This window comes from Plasmodium yoelii, assembly GCF_900002385.2.
Source record: "Plasmodium yoelii strain 17X genome assembly, chromosome: 8".
NCBI lineage: Eukaryota > Apicomplexa > Aconoidasida > Haemosporida > Plasmodiidae > Plasmodium > Plasmodium yoelii.
Window position 1 is genome coordinate 381,489 of NC_036180.2, and position 19,169 is coordinate 400,657.

At 23.6% G+C, this 19,169-nt stretch overlaps 7 protein-coding genes across 7 annotated transcripts; 5 read left to right on the plus strand and 2 right to left on the minus strand.

Moving 5' to 3' along the window:
- Positions 1–581: 581 nt before the first annotated feature.
- Positions 582–4,450, plus strand: PY17X_0808100 (RAP protein, putative; the record flags this gene model as incomplete). Its single annotated transcript, XM_022955657.1, has 3 exons — positions 582–3,856; positions 4,089–4,148; positions 4,363–4,450. 3 exons carry the CDS (start codon positions 582–584, stop codon positions 4,448–4,450), a joined length of 3,423 nt encoding a protein of 1,140 aa, XP_022811906.1.
- Positions 4,451–5,668: 1,218 nt separating this feature from the next.
- PY17X_0808200 (ribosomal protein S8e, putative) lies at positions 5,669–6,448 on the plus strand (the record flags this gene model as incomplete). The annotated part of the gene is made up of 1 exon (XM_724070.1): positions 5,669–6,448. The coding sequence occupies one exon, from the start codon at positions 5,669–5,671 to the stop codon at positions 6,446–6,448; it is 780 nt and encodes a 259-aa protein (XP_729163.1).
- A 1,164-nt stretch (positions 6,449–7,612) lies between these two features.
- PY17X_0808300 (cytoskeleton associated protein, putative) lies at positions 7,613–10,657 on the plus strand (the record flags this gene model as incomplete). Its single annotated transcript, XM_022955658.1, has 3 exons — positions 7,613–9,773; positions 10,145–10,347; positions 10,559–10,657. The coding sequence occupies 3 exons, from the start codon at positions 7,613–7,615 to the stop codon at positions 10,655–10,657; spliced, it is 2,463 nt and encodes an 820-aa protein (XP_022811907.1).
- A 910-nt stretch (positions 10,658–11,567) lies between these two features.
- PY17X_0808400 (conserved Plasmodium protein, unknown function) lies at positions 11,568–11,876 on the plus strand (the record flags this gene model as incomplete). Its single annotated transcript, XM_724068.1, has 1 exon — positions 11,568–11,876. The coding sequence occupies one exon, from the start codon at positions 11,568–11,570 to the stop codon at positions 11,874–11,876; it is 309 nt and encodes a 102-aa protein (XP_729161.1).
- Positions 11,877–12,287: 411 nt separating this feature from the next.
- Positions 12,288–12,497, minus strand: PY17X_0808500 (DNA-directed RNA polymerases I, II, and III subunit RPABC5, putative; the record flags this gene model as incomplete). Its single annotated transcript, XM_724067.1, has 1 exon — positions 12,288–12,497. One exon carries the CDS (start codon positions 12,495–12,497, stop codon positions 12,288–12,290), a length of 210 nt encoding a protein of 69 aa, XP_729160.1.
- Positions 12,498–13,474: 977 nt separating this feature from the next.
- On the minus strand, positions 13,475–16,554 carry PY17X_0808600 (conserved Plasmodium protein, unknown function; the record flags this gene model as incomplete). The annotated part of the gene is made up of 2 exons (XM_724066.2): positions 13,475–14,266; positions 14,443–16,554. 2 exons carry the CDS (start codon positions 16,552–16,554, stop codon positions 13,475–13,477), a joined length of 2,904 nt encoding a protein of 967 aa, XP_729159.2.
- A 947-nt stretch (positions 16,555–17,501) lies between these two features.
- PY17X_0808700 (EKC/KEOPS complex subunit BUD32, putative) lies at positions 17,502–18,839 on the plus strand (the record flags this gene model as incomplete). The annotated part of the gene is made up of 5 exons (XM_022955660.1): positions 17,502–17,537; positions 17,770–18,255; positions 18,439–18,507; positions 18,626–18,698; positions 18,802–18,839. The coding sequence occupies 5 exons, from the start codon at positions 17,502–17,504 to the stop codon at positions 18,837–18,839; spliced, it is 702 nt and encodes a 233-aa protein (XP_022811908.1).
- Between the last annotated feature and the right edge of the window lie 330 nt (positions 18,840–19,169).

The following is a 19,169-nucleotide window of genomic DNA, read 5'->3' on the forward strand; positions in this document are numbered from 1 at the left end:
TCCTTCATTTCTTTATATTCCTTTTTTAAAACCCGTTTTATGCGTTCCCTCTTGAAAATTTTTATTTATTATTATATTTTTTTTAACTATTACAAAAAATGATGGAACAAAATTATTACCTTTATCGAAATTATTGGGGTTACGCAATGGAAAAAAATAATAAATAATGTTAATAATAAAAATAAACCAAAGAAAGCGGTATTATAAATGAGATCACAATTTGTGATAAAAAAAATAAGAACGTGAAAAAAAAAATAGTATGAATGAATAAAATAGGCTAACGAATTTAAAAAAGAAATAGTAACTGCTTCAAAATACAAGCATAGAAAAGTACAAAAAAATGAATAAAATTTTACTTAATAAAATTAAAAAGTGAGTTAAATTATATTAATATATACAATTCTCTAAAATACCAAGGAAGGAAATTATATATTCATAAGCGCATGTATGTAGGTACACGCGTGAATATATTTATGTAACATTTCAGACTGTAAATCATTCACATTCTTTATTTTATTCACATTATTTGTGTATATATTGTACCTCTCTTACCTTCACTTAAAATGTGAATATAAAATATAATGTTTTTTTTCGTTAATACATATTTATTGGTAACTTATTTAATATATGCCATAGCTATTATACTTTTATTTACACAACATGGCAATGCAAATATTGTGCCTAAAGTATTCTGCAAAAATGATTACAAGAGATATATTTATTCGATAATAAATAAGCCAAACTATCAATTAAATGTAAAACAAATACCAACTAAAAGTTTAAATTTGGCAAGTAGAAGCCAAAAAAGGAGGCGGAGTACTTCCTATTACTATATTGGGGATAACAATGAAGGAGTAGGCACTTTTGTTCGTGCATTTAATAAAAATCACCAGTTTGTAAAACCGAATAATGTATCAGGTTTTATCGATTATTCTCTGTTTAGAGAAAAGGGAAAGGAGGACTTATGGAGGAAACAACTAAAAAAAACACATTCTATATTTATAAAAAAAACAAATAAACATATAGTTGATAAAAATATTGATGATATGATTAACGAAAACGACGGCATAAATGAAGAAATTGACGAGAGTGATGATAGCGAGATATCTGAAAACAATTTGAGCGCGTCACCTCATGATAACCATTTCAACATGAATGGTGGGGGTACGATAAAGCCACAAGAAAGCAATTATGATTTAATAAATGATTATATATTGCTAAAAAAAAATAGTAAAAGTATAAAAGAATTAATAAAAGAAGGGGTGTGGGTGTGTCCTAAAGAGAATATTAAAATGATCAGGAAACGAACTGATAAAAAAATTAATTGGAATTATATTTTAAAAAAAAATAACGAATTATTAAAAAATAATGTTGATAAGATTTATGATGATATATATGATAAACAAAATGTTGATGATATATTTTTTGCTTTTGATACGTATCCTTTTAGTTATTTAAATGTTACCATGAGTGTATTTTCTTTGTATAAAATTGCGAAAAATTATCTGAATGAAAAAAGACAAAAAATTGATAATATGAATGGGACAAAATACAATTTTTATAATTTGGAAACAAAAAATAGTGATACAAATGATAACATAAATAATTATGGAAAACAGTCAATGAACAATTTCCTAGCCATGGATACTCCACATAATGACATTGATGATGATGCAAGTATTTTAAAAATAAAAAATGAAAGAAAAAGATTATATAGTATCACAAGAAACAGAAATTTTATGAGAATTATTGGATCTATTAATAAACATTTAAAAATAATTTATAAAATATTTTCAACTAATAATAAATTATCAACTTATGAAAAAAATAAAAATATATATGCATATATACCATATATAAATATTAAGGATATAATTATAATTCTAAAATCATTTTCTATATTAAAATATGATCATACAAATATATATAAATATATTTATTTTTATATTATTTTTTTTATTGATAAGTTTGATATCTACAGTTTATGTGAGGCTGTGCATATGTGTATTGTCAAGAATGTCTACATTAAGCCACTTTTCCAAAATTTTTCAAAATATTTACTGCAATACTTTGAAAAGAATAGTCAACATGAGATCCACCCAAATCAGCTAGCTACACAAACATATCCTCTTCAAGAAAAGGAAGCTGTTATATCATCACATATACAAATGAGCAATAGTAATGTCGATCATATAGATAATACGACAAATGATTCCAATAATAACGAAAAGAAACAAATAGTAAAAGATAGTACATCATCGAATGAAATCGAAACAATGAATTCTATAATACGAAATGAAGAAGATGAAGTTCGATCATTATATGATGAAATTAACGTAGAAGATGTTTATAAAAATATGCTTGATGTTTTAAAAAAGAAGGGGAAAAAAAAAGAGGATAAAAAATTAAATAAAGATTATAAAAATTGCTCCGATATGTTCGAAGTTTTTAATGGAAAAAATTTTACTTATTCTATTTACCATTCTGGGAATTATTCAAATTTAAATAGCCCCATTAATGATACGTCAACAAATGAAAAAACAAAAAAATCTGAAGACCTAAAAATGTTCAGTCCTCAAGATAAAAGAAGTGATAAAATGAATATATTACAAAGTGGAAATTTTGATGAAAGTGTTTCGAATCCAGTAAAAGACGAAATATCAGTAAATCAAAACACTGTTAATGATAATAGCAATGATTGCAACTCTCGCTCTATAAACTTTTATGTCTATTGCTTATATACATTGTCCAAGTTTCCCTATACAAATATCAAACTTTTAAAAATTATTACTTCTAAATTGTCAAAAATTGTTGAACAATTAACTATAGACGAGTTAATTATATCATTTTATAGTTTAGCAAATTTAGAATTAGATTCTTTTAAATTACTGAATTATTTGTATGTATTAATATTTAAAAAATTACCATCCTTAAATTATAGAAATACTGGTCTTATACTAAAATTAATAAAAGCCTTATATACGATTAACAATTTAGTTAATGTAAAAGAAGACGTAAATATAAATTTTAATCAAATACCTGAAGAAATTTCGCAAATGAAAAGTGGTGTAATCACTAGTAAAAATAATACTAGTATCAATATGCACTCAGTGAAATTTCTCATGATTTATTTCGTTTCAAAAATTATTCTTAAAAATATAAATAATTTTTCACCAATCGAATTAGTAGATGTTGTTCGATATTTATCATCAATGGACTATATCGACAAAGAACTTTTTAATTTTGTTTATAATTTATCTTTTTTTAAAAATATAAACACAGAGACATTAAATTATTACAAAAATAACATATATTTCAATCAATCATATTATGCCTATACAAAAGATAACAGCATAAATACACCTATCGAAATTATGATTTGCAAATTGTATCAATCTTATCTTGCATATCGCGGATTATACACTACTGATGCTAATAATAGTGAAAATAATACTACTCAAAATATAACACTTAGAAATGATAAACTTATTAAAGATCTTTTCGAAAAAAATGATCAAATAAATCTGTTTGTGTTTAACAAAGATGTTTTAGAACTATTTAAAAACACGTATTTAAATAATATGAAAGTATCATCATACAGTACATCCTCTTTACATTATGAAATAGCCGATATTATAAAAAAGGATTTTAAAATACCATGTCATGTTGAATATCAAACTGGAAATGGATTGCTCATAGATATTGCTATACTATATGAAGACCTTAAAAAAGTGAAAAAAAATATTCCTTTTTTTAAAAACATAGCTATTGAAATAAATGGTCCTTTCCACTACAAAACAAAATCATTAACTTCGGATTTTCCATTACTTAATACGAAGACCATTTTAAAAAGAAAGTAAGGACAAAAAATACAACCATTAAAAAAGCATAACTTAGTGCAATATTTATATGACCATTTTGGGAACCTTATTAAATAATCATATTTCTTATAAATGGGAACGACAAATTTATTCATCTAGAGGGACAGGATGTTACCTCGAGATGCTTATCTTTATTGGACAATTTTCTATTCATGCTCTACACGATTTTTTCATTCACTAATTTATTTATTATTTTACTTTTCTTAGATTACTAAATAATGAAGGATGGCATGTTATTTCTTTTCCCTTTTGGGAAGTTAAACCATGGTAAGGACAATTCTTATTTTGCTAACTTATAGCCAAGTTTCATTTTTTGTTGATGGGTTTTGTCATTTAGTATGTGAATTCCCTTTTAATATATGGAATATATATATGGATATATGATGTTAACAATTCGTTTTATTATATTTATTTAAAACTGAGTAGTAAAGATAAAAATACATTTGCCATTGAATTCTGTTCATTCTTATCATATTTATAGGTTTACCAAAACACGAAAAGAAAATTACATTTTAAAGATGCTTCCTGAGGATTTGAAGTCATTCTTTAATGAAATTAAAAGTTCATAAAAAAATATATTGAAACCTTTACAAAATTTTATAATTTTTCTATATTTTCATACTTTTTTTTAATACACCATTTACTTATTTTTTTTAAGTTTAGATGATAGTCTACATAAGTATAAAATTTTTACTTATTGGTCTCTTTTTTTTATTTCGTATTTTAATTAAAGAGTTTATGCAAATAAATGTATACTATCATATTTGTTTTTTTGCTTTTTCACAATTATTTTTATTTTATCATTCATCTCCTTTTTTTGTTCATTTTGGTATAACAAATAAAAAAGGTGCGAGTCTTTTATATATGATATTATCCTTTTTAATTTATTTTCAAAAAACTTTATATGACTAAAAAAATTTCACATAAATGTATATTATATTTATTTAACCAAGAATATTCCTTAACCTTTTCAATTAAGTATTTAAATATTATATTTTTTTTTTCATTCTCCACGTAGAATATTATCTTATTGTAATGAGGAAAAAAAATGCGAACGACGCTTATAATATTTTTTCCAATCAAAAAAAATAGCATAAATATGCATATTACTATATTATTTATAGCATATAACGGAGAACTTAAGTAAATATTTTTTTTTTGAAAGCATAACATGAAATTAATAAGAACATATACGATAACATTGAAATCGGTAAAAAAATATATAGAAAGAAAAAAAGAGCAATCAAATTATTTCATAAATAAGCAACTATATTATATATATGCGAAGATGAAATTTTTTTTAATATTTTAAAAAATTTTCAAGTAAAAATTGGCTTCGAACTTACTACAGAATTTTTCAAGTATATTAGGTTTAATTTATTTTTTTTTATACAAAACTGCAGATTATTTTTGTTTTAATTTTTATTCATTATTATTTATATTTTTTTTGTTACTTTTAACCGTAATTGAGATTATATAAATTATATATTTTTCCCCAATAATAAGGTTAAATATATGAAAGCATAAAGGAAATTTTGTTATAAAAGGAAAAAATAGTGGAAGGGACAAAAACTAAGATACAATACCATAGTTATGATATCAAAATAAATGAATAATTGTTTTAAGAAAGCGTAATTTTTTTGTTTGATAACATATTTTTTATTGGACGAAGGCTGCGGGGCTATATGAATTCGCTAGTTTATTATATAATAGCATATAAATAGTACAATTGTATTGGTACATAAAAAATATTGATCATATATTTATTTTTTGTACATACGAATAAAATGCCGCAGAACGATTATATCGAGCTTCACAGGAAAAGATATGGATATCGATTTGATTATTTTGAGAAAACAAGAAAAAAGGAAGCAAGAAAAGTTCATAAAGAATCATTAAAAGCTAAAAAACTAAGAGGAATAAAAGCAAAAATATACAATAAGAAGAAATATACCGAAAAGGTAAATCTTAAGAAAACAATAAAATCACATGAACTTAAGGATGCAAAAAGTTCTCGTAAAATACATGACGAAAATGGATTGCCTGCATATTTATTAGAAAGAAATCAAACACAACGAACTAAAGTTTTAACAAATTTACTTAAACAAAAAAGAAAGAGTAAAGCGGGAAAATGGGAACTTCCTGTGCCTAAAATCCAAGCATTAAACGAAGGTGAAATGCTAAGAGTTGTAAAATCAGGTAAAAGAAGAAGAAAAACATGGAAAAGATTAATAGATAAAATATCATTTGTTGGCAATGATTTTACAAGAAAAAACCCAAAATTCGAAAGATATATTAGACCTAGTAGTTTAAGATTTAAAAAAGCAAATGTATATCACAGTGAATTAAAAACAACACTTTCTTTAGATATATTAAGTGTTAAGGTTAATCCTCAATCAAATTTATATACAAATTTAGGAATTATAACAAAGGGAACAATAATAGAAGTTAATGTAAGTGATTTGGGTCTTGTTACTCAATCAGGGAAAGTTATATGGGCAAAATTTGCGCAAGTAACAAATAATCCAGAGCTTGATGGATGTATTAACGCTACATTACTTGTTTAAATATATACTATTTTTGTATGTATGCAGCAAAATATATACTATACATGTATATATTTGTGCATGCGTAGAATTTGGGACACCTATAATTATGTTTATATATATCAATTTAATTATCCACATTTTTTTATTTTCTTTTACGCGTACATGACTAATTAAATGTTTTTAGCCTCTTGCAAATTTGCGTATATGTGTTTCTTTTTTTATTTTTTTATATATTTATCACAATTTCCATAATTCATAATATAATAATTAATTACATGTGTATATATATGGGCATGTATAATATACACATAATGTATGGAACTGTTTTCTATTTTTTTTTAATTTTTTCATTCACTAATTATACAATAATATTAGTTAAACAAATATAATTTTTAAAACTTATTTGAATAGTTATGTGAAAAAAATTCACATTATTATATGCGTATATAGCTAAAAAATGTTTTTTTTAAATGAAACATGCTTATAGTAATTAGTTCGGAATGTGAAATAAATAAACAGAAATATAATTTAAAAAAAGAAAAAAAAACATTATTATTGCCGCAAAAAATAGTTATAGAGATAATTTTCTTTATTTTCTTAATTTTATATCTTTTACTCTAAAGGAAGGCATATGTAAGTTTTATTTTATTTTTGGAAATTTCAAATGTTCCCAAAAATACTTGAATTCTGCATGCTAAAAATTATTTTTCAAATATGTAGATAGCTATCTCTCGAGTATAATTTCCCTCTTAGTAAACATCTACATAACATACTTCACCAAATATATATATACAAACATATATACGTATGGTGTGCATATTACCTCATTCTACTGTTGACCCTAACATCCATAGTATCTTTTATTTGCTAAACGAAAAACATGACTTATAATGGTGTGACAAGGTCATCGTTTTTCTCATTAATATGTGTCATCATCGAATAATATGCACACACACATATATAGATATATGTTAGAATGTAGCAGTGAATGCAAATTTTTATTTATTTAGTCCTACTTTGCCATATCAATTAGTCCAAAACTAGTTTTTCAATCATTATTATGGGGAAAACATAGTTATAAAACATATATTCTATGTCATATTAAACAAATATATAATAACTATATATAATTTTTTTATTACCACACATACACGCTGTGCATCTTATCATTAATTTAAAAATATGGAAAACATATTTAACAATCCAAAAAATTTAAACATTGGATCAAGAATTTTTAGCTGTAATTTTAGAGCTTCAGAAAAAACAAGTAGCGAAAATGATGAAAACATAGATAGTAAAAAAAAAAAAATGGTCAATGGAAATGGAGTAAACAATTCAAATATAAATGAAGACAACACTGATGATGAAAATGCCGATAAAAATTTAAAAATGTATTTATTTAATGAAAATATAAAAGTAAAAATTGGTACAATTAGATTTATTGGGCAGTTAAAAAATCATCCTAATAAATATCAAACATATTATGGTGTTGAATGGGATAATGAATATGATGGGAAAAATGCAGGATGTTTTGATAATGAATTTTATTTTTTTCCTTTGCATTTTCTTAAAAAAAATAATCCAAATATATATTATAAGTATAATAAGGATAAACATTTAATACATAGAAATGTAGATGATTTAAAAATGTATGTAAAAAGTTTTTTATGCGAAAATGCTAACCATGCAATAAAACCATGTTCTTTTATGTCTCTTAATAATATACACGTTGGAATAACATTTATACAAGCTTTAAATTTTAGATATAATTATTTTCCAGATTTAGATTTATCTATAGAAGACTACCAAACAAAAAAAGTAAAAAAAGTTATATTTTCAGGGGAAGAAAAAGTTTGTAATTATTTTAAAAATTTTGAAAATTTAAATAATATTACATTAAATAAATGTTTAATATACACAACAGGTTTTATAAATAATTTATATTTTCATAATTTGGAAAGTTTGTCTTTATCTAATAATCTTTTTTGTCAATGGATAGATATATTTAAAATAATTCAAATTGCAAAAAAATTATCTTATCTTAATTTGTCACAAAACATATTTACAAAATTGACATTAGAAAGCTTACTATTGTCTAGTTTATATGATGATACAAAAATCACGAAAATTGAGACTATTCAGGGTGATAATAATAATAATAATAATGATACCAATCCCATGGCTAATGCAAAAAACATAAACTTAGATCACAATAATTCTGATCTCATTTATTTTAACAACATAAAAGAACTTTGTCTTGATAATACACTAATAGATTGGGATGATGTTTTAATTTTATCATTTGTTTTTCCAAATTTGGAAACTCTCAGTTTAAAAAATAATTATATAAGAAACATTAAAATTAATAATTTAAGTATTAAAAAAAATTCAATAATATATAAATATATTACCAATGATAAATATGTTAGTATATTTTATCCAGATTTAGTAAACTCAAAAAAAAATTGTTCAGGTGATTATTCTACAGGCTTCAATAGTGTGTCTAATACTAATACACATTATAATGAAGTAAAATTGAATGAGATTAATAGGTCTAGTGATGATGTTGGCCCCAATTTAAATGATTATATCGAAAAATCAATGAAAACTGTGTGCTGCGAAAATATCAATAAAACTAACGATACTACAAAAAACAATTCATATGATATAAATTTTAGCAATGAAAATACCAGTAATAGTAGTAGCGATGAAGAAGGGGAATGTGAGCATATTAAAATTGATTTATTAAAAAACTTACGAAAAATTGTTCTAAATGATAATTATTTATATAGTTATGAAGAATTATTTTATTTCATATATAAAATAAAGCACATCGAATCTATATATTTAAATAATAATAAATTTAACGACAATAGTAATTTAATAAACATAGCTTATAATATGTGCATACAAAAGGAAAAACAAAATCCCCAAGATATAAGTGTAAATAATGGAAATACCCAAAGCATAGGCCATTCGACATTCGATGTTATAAATAAAAATTTTAGTCATATCAAAGAATTTTTGTTTGATAATAATGAAATAAATAATTATGAAACATTCAGAGATTTATTTTATGTATTATATAACATAGAAATATTAAAATTACAAAATTATAAATTTATGGAAAAAAAAAAAAGCTTAAGATATATATTAATATCTATTATGCCTAATTTAAAAGTTTTAAATTATAGCTGCATAAATAAAAATGAAAGGATAAATTCAGAGCGTTTTTTTATATCTTTGTACCAAAGGGATCCAATTGCAAAAATTTTTAATGAACCAGTTTTAAATAGAAAGCATAGCGATAGACTAGAAAAAATGCATTACAAGGCAACAGAAGGTAGGAAATCACATACATAGAAGTTTTTATTTCTTAAATAAATCTAGCAATAATACCACACAAAAACATTATTTTTTGGGACAATCTTTGTCCAAAAATTATCTTATGAAGTAGACATAAATTTTCTTGTGTTAAATAATTTTTTTTTATTATTTCTGTAAAAATTAATGAGACATTTTATAATGTATTACACTCGTGTATTATGTGCTATAGAGAGAATGGAAAAAAGGAAACATAAACACCTGCTGATTATTATTTTTGAATATATACATCTATATATTTCTTAGAGCCCTTTGTGTTTGGACTAAAAATTATTTACGATGACTCTTCCTTTTTATACTACTATTCATTTATTTTTACTTTTTTTTCAGATCAAGGAACCATCGAAAAATCCAAATCCATGCAAGGAAACGTAATTAATATACAAATTATTCCCGAATTTATAAATTCTCAAAAATTTAATATTATAAAAAAAAAAGTTAACAAAAATATGAGCATAAAGGACTTGAAATATTTGTGTTCAAGGCTATACTCAATTCCGATTACCAAAATAAAAATGTTTTACACAGATGAGGTAAGAATTATAGCATCATTTTGTATTTGTAGTTGGTGAATTGTTAATTGAACAAAAAAGTGCATAAATATGTAAATCTATAAATATGTATAGCCACTTGTATATATAATTGACTGTGATACCACACAAACGAATTCTATTTTACATCCTCAAATTGCATACTGATTGACTTATTTTTATTATTTCACTTATTATCTTTTATTTTTTGTAGAATAACCCATTGTGTGTAGAAATCACCGATACAAATTCCAGTTTGTATACATACGGAATTGAAGATAATTCAAAAATAAAAATACAAACCGAGGATTAACAATTTTTACCAAAATTAACTAAAAAGCAATAATGACATAATAAAAATAAACTGGAAAGATTGATATTTATTGTTAACCTTTGTGTGTGTATTTTATGGTCATATAAATATTATAAATTATGTAGTATTTTTTATTTCAATCAAATTATTAATATAATTCCATTTGTCTATATATTTATGTTAAGCTCACTCCTATGCACATATACATATTTACGGTATTTTTATGCACTTGTTCTATTATACGTATATGTATTTATATTGCATTTTCACTCCTAAATATGAACAAAAAATATTTTTTGTTTTATTTTTTTGATTTTTTTCACTTTTTATTTACCATTTTGGAATTTATTTGGAGAATTATTTGCCACAATACATATGCATTTTTTTTGTCATTTGATTTTACATTATATAACATGTGTGAATAAAAGGCATATCATCATGTTTGAATACCCTTTACATGCTTTGCGTTTTTTTCATAATTTTTTCACCATAATGGCATTTAAAATCAAATTTCTTGATTTTCCAATACCAAAAAAAAATTAGCGTAAAAGAAAAATAAATTGGTAAATATTTTACCCATTTAAGTTTTTTTTATTTTTTATAAAATACACTAACTAGTTAATTTAAATATAAAGGATTATTCAGTTAGGAACATTTGTACATTTAACAAAAACATATAGCACGAATGCGTTTAGTGTCCATGTCCATGATATATACATACTCATGTATGTGCACATATAGCATATTCAGTACAATAAATAAAAAAACACATTTCCTTATATAAGGAAGTATATCGAAGAAATAAATTTTCATATATACAAGTATATTAATAGTGCTAAAAAAATATATATAGAGAGATATACATATACCACAACATAGGTAACTTTATGCATATAACGAAAAAATTAAAATGGCTCATTTTTTTAAAGGTTCGATTTCATTACCAATGGAAGAGGATAAAAAAAATAAAAATATTGAGAATGAAGAACAAATTAAAATATTATTTCACTTACCCAATGGTGATATCGAAACTGTATATGAAAATCTGAGTATTGAAGTGGGTTATCTAAAACTCAAGTTATCTAAAAGCTTACAAAAGCCCTATGACAAATTTAATTTATTATATAACAATAATATTATGATTGATCCATTATCCATAATTGATATAATTAAAGCAAAAAGAGAATCTATCGATATATACGTTAATTTTATAGAATAAATTAAAGGAATATTTATGCATCTTCCAAATTGCTACATATGGATTCTTCCATATATATACATTAGTTGTATTTTTCACATCAAATTTTGTATATTTCCTTTGTTTTTACTGAGGGATTAAAAGGCGTCAACATTCAAATTCTTCCTCAAATATAAACCCACATTTTTACGAGCCTACTAAAATAGGTTGTTATAGTAACAGAAGTTTGTATGGAATACTAAATTTTGTGATTCTTTCAGAATGATAAAATTTATCTTTTCATGTATTCCCCATAATTCATTCATTTGATAAGCCATTTACTATTTATTTTATTTATTATTTTTTTTTCGATAATCGTTTTTATGGTACAATTTTACTAATTTATTTTGTTTTCACACACTTCAAATTAAAGTATTATATATATAAAGTAATTTATAACTTTCTCTCATAAATATTATAACATAATAATTTATCCATCATATCTGCATGAGTTAACATCATTCTTCTACAACAATATCTTGATAAATTTAATTCGTCTAAAGCGTCACATTTCGATATTCCTTCATCTAATTTTTTTTCATATAAGCTCCAAAGATTCCCAATTAATTTTCCACAAGTAAAGCAGCGAACTGGTATTATCATTTTTTTTTGCGATACTTTAATTAAAAAAGTAAAAAAAATAATCAAGATATACAAATTTTAAATCATAAAAAATTAAAGAATATAATTAGTTTTATTTAAATAAACACTGGAATCGGAAAAACCTTGAAAGCGCTATTTTATTTCCTATATTTATATAATAAATATATTTATATCGAAAAACCTTTTTAATTTTGCAATGTCAAATAATATATATGATTTAACGATTAATCCAATAGTATATTATATTTACAATTTTTTTTGTATTAACCATTTCTATTTAAATATATATACAATTTATTTTTGAAAAATTTAGCAATTTTTTTCATGCGCTGAAATGACCAAAAATTTTATCGTTTCGTATTTATACAAACATACGCTATAGGCATGAAAATTAATAAATGATGGATATATGCGTAGTTTCAATGGCATATATATATAAACAAAAGAAGCATAAAAATTGTTTATAATGTTTTAAAAAAAGTACATAAAAAAAAGAAAAAAAAAAGATAAAAAAAGATAAAAAAAAGATAAAAAAAAAGATAAAATTGTATATTATATAATATACATATGTAATTAATTTTAAATTGATCGAACAAATAAACATTTTGAATCGGGGGTATGAATGGCATAAATTTCAAATAAGTTTACTTTTTCAAAAGAGGGAGAAATATAAGTGAGTGTGAACTAGTAAAAAAATCACCAAAAAAAAATAATCCTGATCACACAAGATTGCACCTATATATATGAACAACATATAGCAAACCCTCCCTACCTATCAAATTATGTATATAATATATATATATATATATATATATTTGTAGACATACCTATGCATAATATCCTTTCAATGTATCCCTCCTTTACATATATAAAAGGAAAAAGGAATTGTAAAAATTACTATATATGGAATCATTTTTTCTGTAGTAAAAAATAAGAAAACGATGTCCCTTTGGCACTTTCGATTTCTTAATTTAATCTTATAAGTTATACGCTACGCAGTTCATATATTTTTCCACTTTTCTAAGAGCATGATAAAAATTATGGATGCATTTATGTTGCTTCATTTCTGCAATTTGATCAATGTTTTCCGTAATTTTATAAATGTTGTCCGAAAATGTATAAATATCATTACTCGATATTAATTGGTCCGAATAATTAAAAATTGTTGAAGCATAGGTTATAGGTTTAGTCATAATTTTGTAACTAGAATTTGAGGCTAAATCAATTATGTATGTATTTCTTTTATCATTGTTAGCTTCGGTGGTTGCCCCTTCTTTTCCTTCTCCATTTTTAACATTTTTAATAAGTGTTGTTTTATTTTTTTTGTGATACATATGAATGTTATTCCAATCGTCATTTTCAATTTTATTAATATCTATAGTGGGCTTAATAAAGTTTTCTTTTTTTATTCCTTCGATAATATTACTAAAATTTAGTATTGGGTTATATTTTAAAATTTTGTCAATATTAATTAAATATTTGTTTACAATACTTGCTAAATGTGTATAATCTTCCTTTTCAACATTTGTACTTATTATCATATTTTTTTTCTTTTCTTCTAAAAATACTACAAACATTTCTTCGTCCAGATTTTTAGCTCTTTTTTTATAATTATAAAAAGCTTCATATTCTTTATGCAAATTATTTATATATTTTACAATATCTTTTAATGGATCCTCATTTCCTATTTTATTGTAACCTGATGTGCATCCCTTTTCTTGAATATATCCCTTCAGAAGTTTGTAGTTACTTTCGAAGTTGCTCAAATCCTGTTTAAGACGACCAGAAAAAAGGGGAAATAAAAATGGAATATAAAAAAGATATATAAAACAAATGTTCAAGCACATAAATATGAATTATGCACAGGTAGATATAAAACTGTCTAATACAATATCCAAATATATATCATATTTGGATGGGAATAAAATAAATTTATATGTATTACGCTCAAAATATGGATGCACATATTGTCTTCCTTTTCAGATGAAATTATATTATCGTAAAAAAATTGATTGTTGTTAATGTCATAAAAATCTGCATGATTATGATCAATATGTGTTTGTTCGTCATTTTCTTGCTCATCATTTTCGTTTTCATCTAAATTATCAGAAAATATAGATTGTAGCCATAACCAAAAAACAGCTCTCAAATGTTCACAATAAAAAAAATCAGTTCCATATTTATAAACATTAACAATTTTATTATATAATTGCACATCGTTTAAAACTCTGAATTCGTTTATTGTTATTTTATCATTTAATAAATCATAGTTTATATCTCCAGTATGGCCAAAAAATGAATTATATTCTTCTTCTTCATAAGTAGAAGGAGATTTCCCAACACTCATCGAATTGGGTTTTACTCTGTTTCTATCATTATTATTATTTGTATTTGTTTCATTTCTTAAATTGTTTAGTTTCATTTCAATTTCATCTTTATCTCTTTCAGCATCTATAATGACAGTAAACAAGAGATTGTTCGTTAAGTCTATCTTCTTCTGCTTATTAATCTGGGTAGAATCAAACTTATTATTTTTGGAACACCCTAAACTATTTATGTTGCTATTAAAGTTTACTACAATATTATGCTTTTCGGTATATGAATTTATGAGTGTATGAAATTTATGGAATAATATTAATCTGTTCTTATCACAATTTTGTAATTGATTTGTATTAAAATATATTTTATTTTGTATTTGTATTAATTTATTGCAATTATTATTTATATGTTTAAATAATTCCTTCATATATATACTACGGTTATCGTTATCAAAATATAAGTAGTTATTTTCATCATCATCATCATCATACATATTATTATTGCTATAGTTATTTAAAAAATCTTCTTGATATTTTGAATAGTCATATTCTGCATATTCAGAAATGGAAAGGTTACATTGTAATTCTTTTTTTGTATTATTTAGGTTGATGTATTCTTCTTCATTTACCTCTATTGCATTCCTTTTTACATTCGATTCAGTATTTCTATTGTTCTCATAATTTTTGTTATTTCCTTGTATTCCCTTTTCTTCTTTTGATAGCTCTCTAATATAATCATTTTTCTTTTCACACGTCACTAATTCATCACCATCACCATGTTTTTTTTTTTTAATTTTTTTATCATCATAAGCTGTAGTTCCCAAACGGGGCATTCTTTCATCATTATTGCTTTTGCTTGTTTGTTTGTTTTTTTTTTCTTTTTTTAATTTTTCCAAAAAATTGTAAAAATGTTTATACCCAAATATTTCCAATTCATGTGGCCTGTTTGATAGCATAAGCATTGCTTCGTTTATCACATGGTAAAATTTGTATTCTTCGTCATCCTCAGAGTCGTTATCATTATCATTATTTTTTTTAATATTTTTTTGGGACAGTGCGTTTTTGCCTTTCATCTTGTTCAAGTTATGCATGTTACTATTAGAATCCCCATCGCATACTTTTCGAAAGAATGTCTCATAGAATGGTTGTTTCTTATCATAATGCTCAAACAAACCAAAACAATCAAACATAAACCCAATGCATAATAATAATTCCTTTGCCATTTGAAAATTACATTTAATCAATTGATATAATCTTGGATATTCAAAATATTCTAATAAAAGTACAACAATTGGTGATATTAAATAAAAATCGTCAAAATAGTGCACATCTTCTCCTAATTCTTCAAAAAAATAGTCTTCATCATCACAACTAATAGCATCATGATCACAACTAGATGTAACACCACCACTATGATTATAATGAACATATTCATCGTCTTCCCTCTTATTTAACTCATCTTCAGCTTGTTTATTATTTTTTATAAATAATTTTTCAACTTTTAAAATTTCATTTTTTATATATTCATTATATGTAGGTTTAAATTTTCTCTTAAAATCAAAAAAGTATAAAAGGCATAAATCATTTATTAAAAATGTGTATTTTATTATCACTTTTCTTCTTTGCACTTTTTTGTTATTTTTCCCTCTTCTTAATATTTCTGGGGTTATATATTCTATACCAAAATAATTTAAAACGTTGCAAACATGTTCTAAACTTTCCTTTATTGTGATGCTCATTTCGATATGGGGCAAAAGATGCAAAAAATCCGACGTAGGAAAAAAAAAACGTAAAATATTAATATAATAAAAATACGTTTTTTTTTTTACGATATTTAATTGAATAACAAAATATCATACTTGGAAGAATTTTTCTCTTTATTTCCAAATAGATAAATATAAATTTTTATGAAAGAGAAAAAACTATTCATGTATTCGCGCCAATGTAAATATTATCACTCCTTTTAAAAAAACAAAATACAGCTTTGTTGTCACGTTTTATTAGATTAGAAAATTGCAAAATACAAATTTGCGTAAAAATAATTGGTGAGCGAATATCTAAACAAATAATTTAACATCTACGAATATACATGTATATATATACATAGGTATTATTCATACTGGGTAAAGGCATAATCAATCGGCATATTAGACGTAATTTTTCTTTATTACTATTTATCTAACTTTTTTTTCAATTCCCCCTTATATATATATTCCCCAATTCGCTAATTTTCATACGAAAGTAATGGATAGGGGGAAATACCATTGCAATATATTATACATATAAAAATGTTTTTATATTCCCAAAACAACCTATACGTTATTTTGTCATTTTTTTAGGGTAAAAATTTAAGAAGAATAAGAAAAAATATATATAGTAATTTTTTTTATCTTGATATTTTATTTAAAGTAAGCAAAGTGACAATTATCTTCTATTTTTTTTTTGTATATGAGCGAGAAATAGTGTTTTCACGATGATTATATATACGGAGACAATAATACGACGTACTAATACGCGTGAATATATCAATGTATTAATGCTATAGATATATTTTAATTCTTTTCAATATATTTCCACATGTAGATATCGTATAAACACACATAAATAAAGAGTTCATATAATGATAAAACAGTGAAAGAAAGACAAATTGAAGAAAAACATAAAATTATAATAAATTCAGTGCACAATGAACTATACCTTGATATCGGCTGGATCCGATGCTGTAAAATAAAAAATATATAATGAAAAATATAAAATGACAATAAAGCGGCATATAACAAATTATGCCCATATTATACATATGTAAATTTATTCATAGGTGTCGTAGCAGAACATTTTTTACACGAATAAAATGCTCTATTTGCAAATTTTGATTATTGGTCAACTTGATCAATGTACTTTTTTTAGATATATAGCTTAACTTTTTGTATATTTCTTCATGTTTATTTTTTTAGAAAATATATAAATGTGATTTCATAGGAAAGGAAGCAATTAAAAAAGTAATTTACAGAAAATATTATAGACACAAAAAAATCGATTCAAAAATCCGGAAATTAAGAATATCAAATGAAATCAAATTTACTAAAAAACTAGCCAGTTTAAATATTGACGTACCATATTTATATTTTGTTGATACAAAAGAAAAAAGCTTATATTTTGAATACGTCAATGGATGTACAATAAATAATATATTAAAAAGTATCACACAATATCAACCAAATATTCCTAAATTTATTGGTATCACATTAGCAAAAATACATAATGGAAATGTAATACATGGAGATTTTACTACATCAAATTTAATTTTAAGATATTCATATATTAATGAAAATGAAATTTTTAATAATTTAAATAATGCCCCTTATGAATTGAATGATATCACGGAGATAAAGCTTTGCGTTATCGATTTTGGTCTATCCTTTTTATCAGCTTCGGTTGAGGTAAGAAAAATAGAGAAACAATAAAACTTGCAAATGAACAAATTATACTTAATTTAAAAAAAAAACGGAATTCGTTACAATAGCGAATATCAGAAAAAATACGAAAGTTCCAACATGATATATCATGCATATATATACATTGGTGTTAGCTTTATATGCACTCATATAACTTAATGTTTGTAGGATAAGGCTGTGGATTTGTTTGTTCTCTTGAAAGCCATTAAAAGTTTCCATAGTGAATTTCCTAAATTGGTAAATTCAATATAAATATTTGATTGCATACACATTTATGTGAGCCTTTATATATGATATACTTATTTATTTTGGCCTTTTCATTTTTCATTTCTCTATTTCAATTTAATAAAAACAGGAAGAAGACATTTTATTGGGATATGAAACCCAATCGAACAATTTTGATTTAATCAGCAAAAAGCTAGAAACAGGTTTGCGCATAAATTAAAAAGAATAAATATGAATATAAAACATAATAAATATTTCTTTTATATTGCATTAAATGGGGGTGTTCATTTGTTATTTTTTTTTCAGTCAAGCAAAGAGGACGAAAAAGACCAATGGTTGGATAAAGCTAGTGGGTATAAATAATTACATTACACGAAATATTTTTTAAGGTGTTTTATATATGCATATACTTAGCGTTGTATGCAAATAAATATGAACTATATTACCAAAAAAAGTAAAATTTTTCATCATTATGAATGATATTTTATTTTTATTTATTAATTTTTTGTTATATTGTAAAGACACATTTTTATATCATACAAAACTAATAAATATATACATGTTTTTTTTTTAATTTCCTTTAAACCTTTTATCATTATTTTGATTTTCTTTTAATTTGGCTTAACGTTACTTCATTTCATCAAAAACAGTTTTAAATGTTCTGGAATATAATT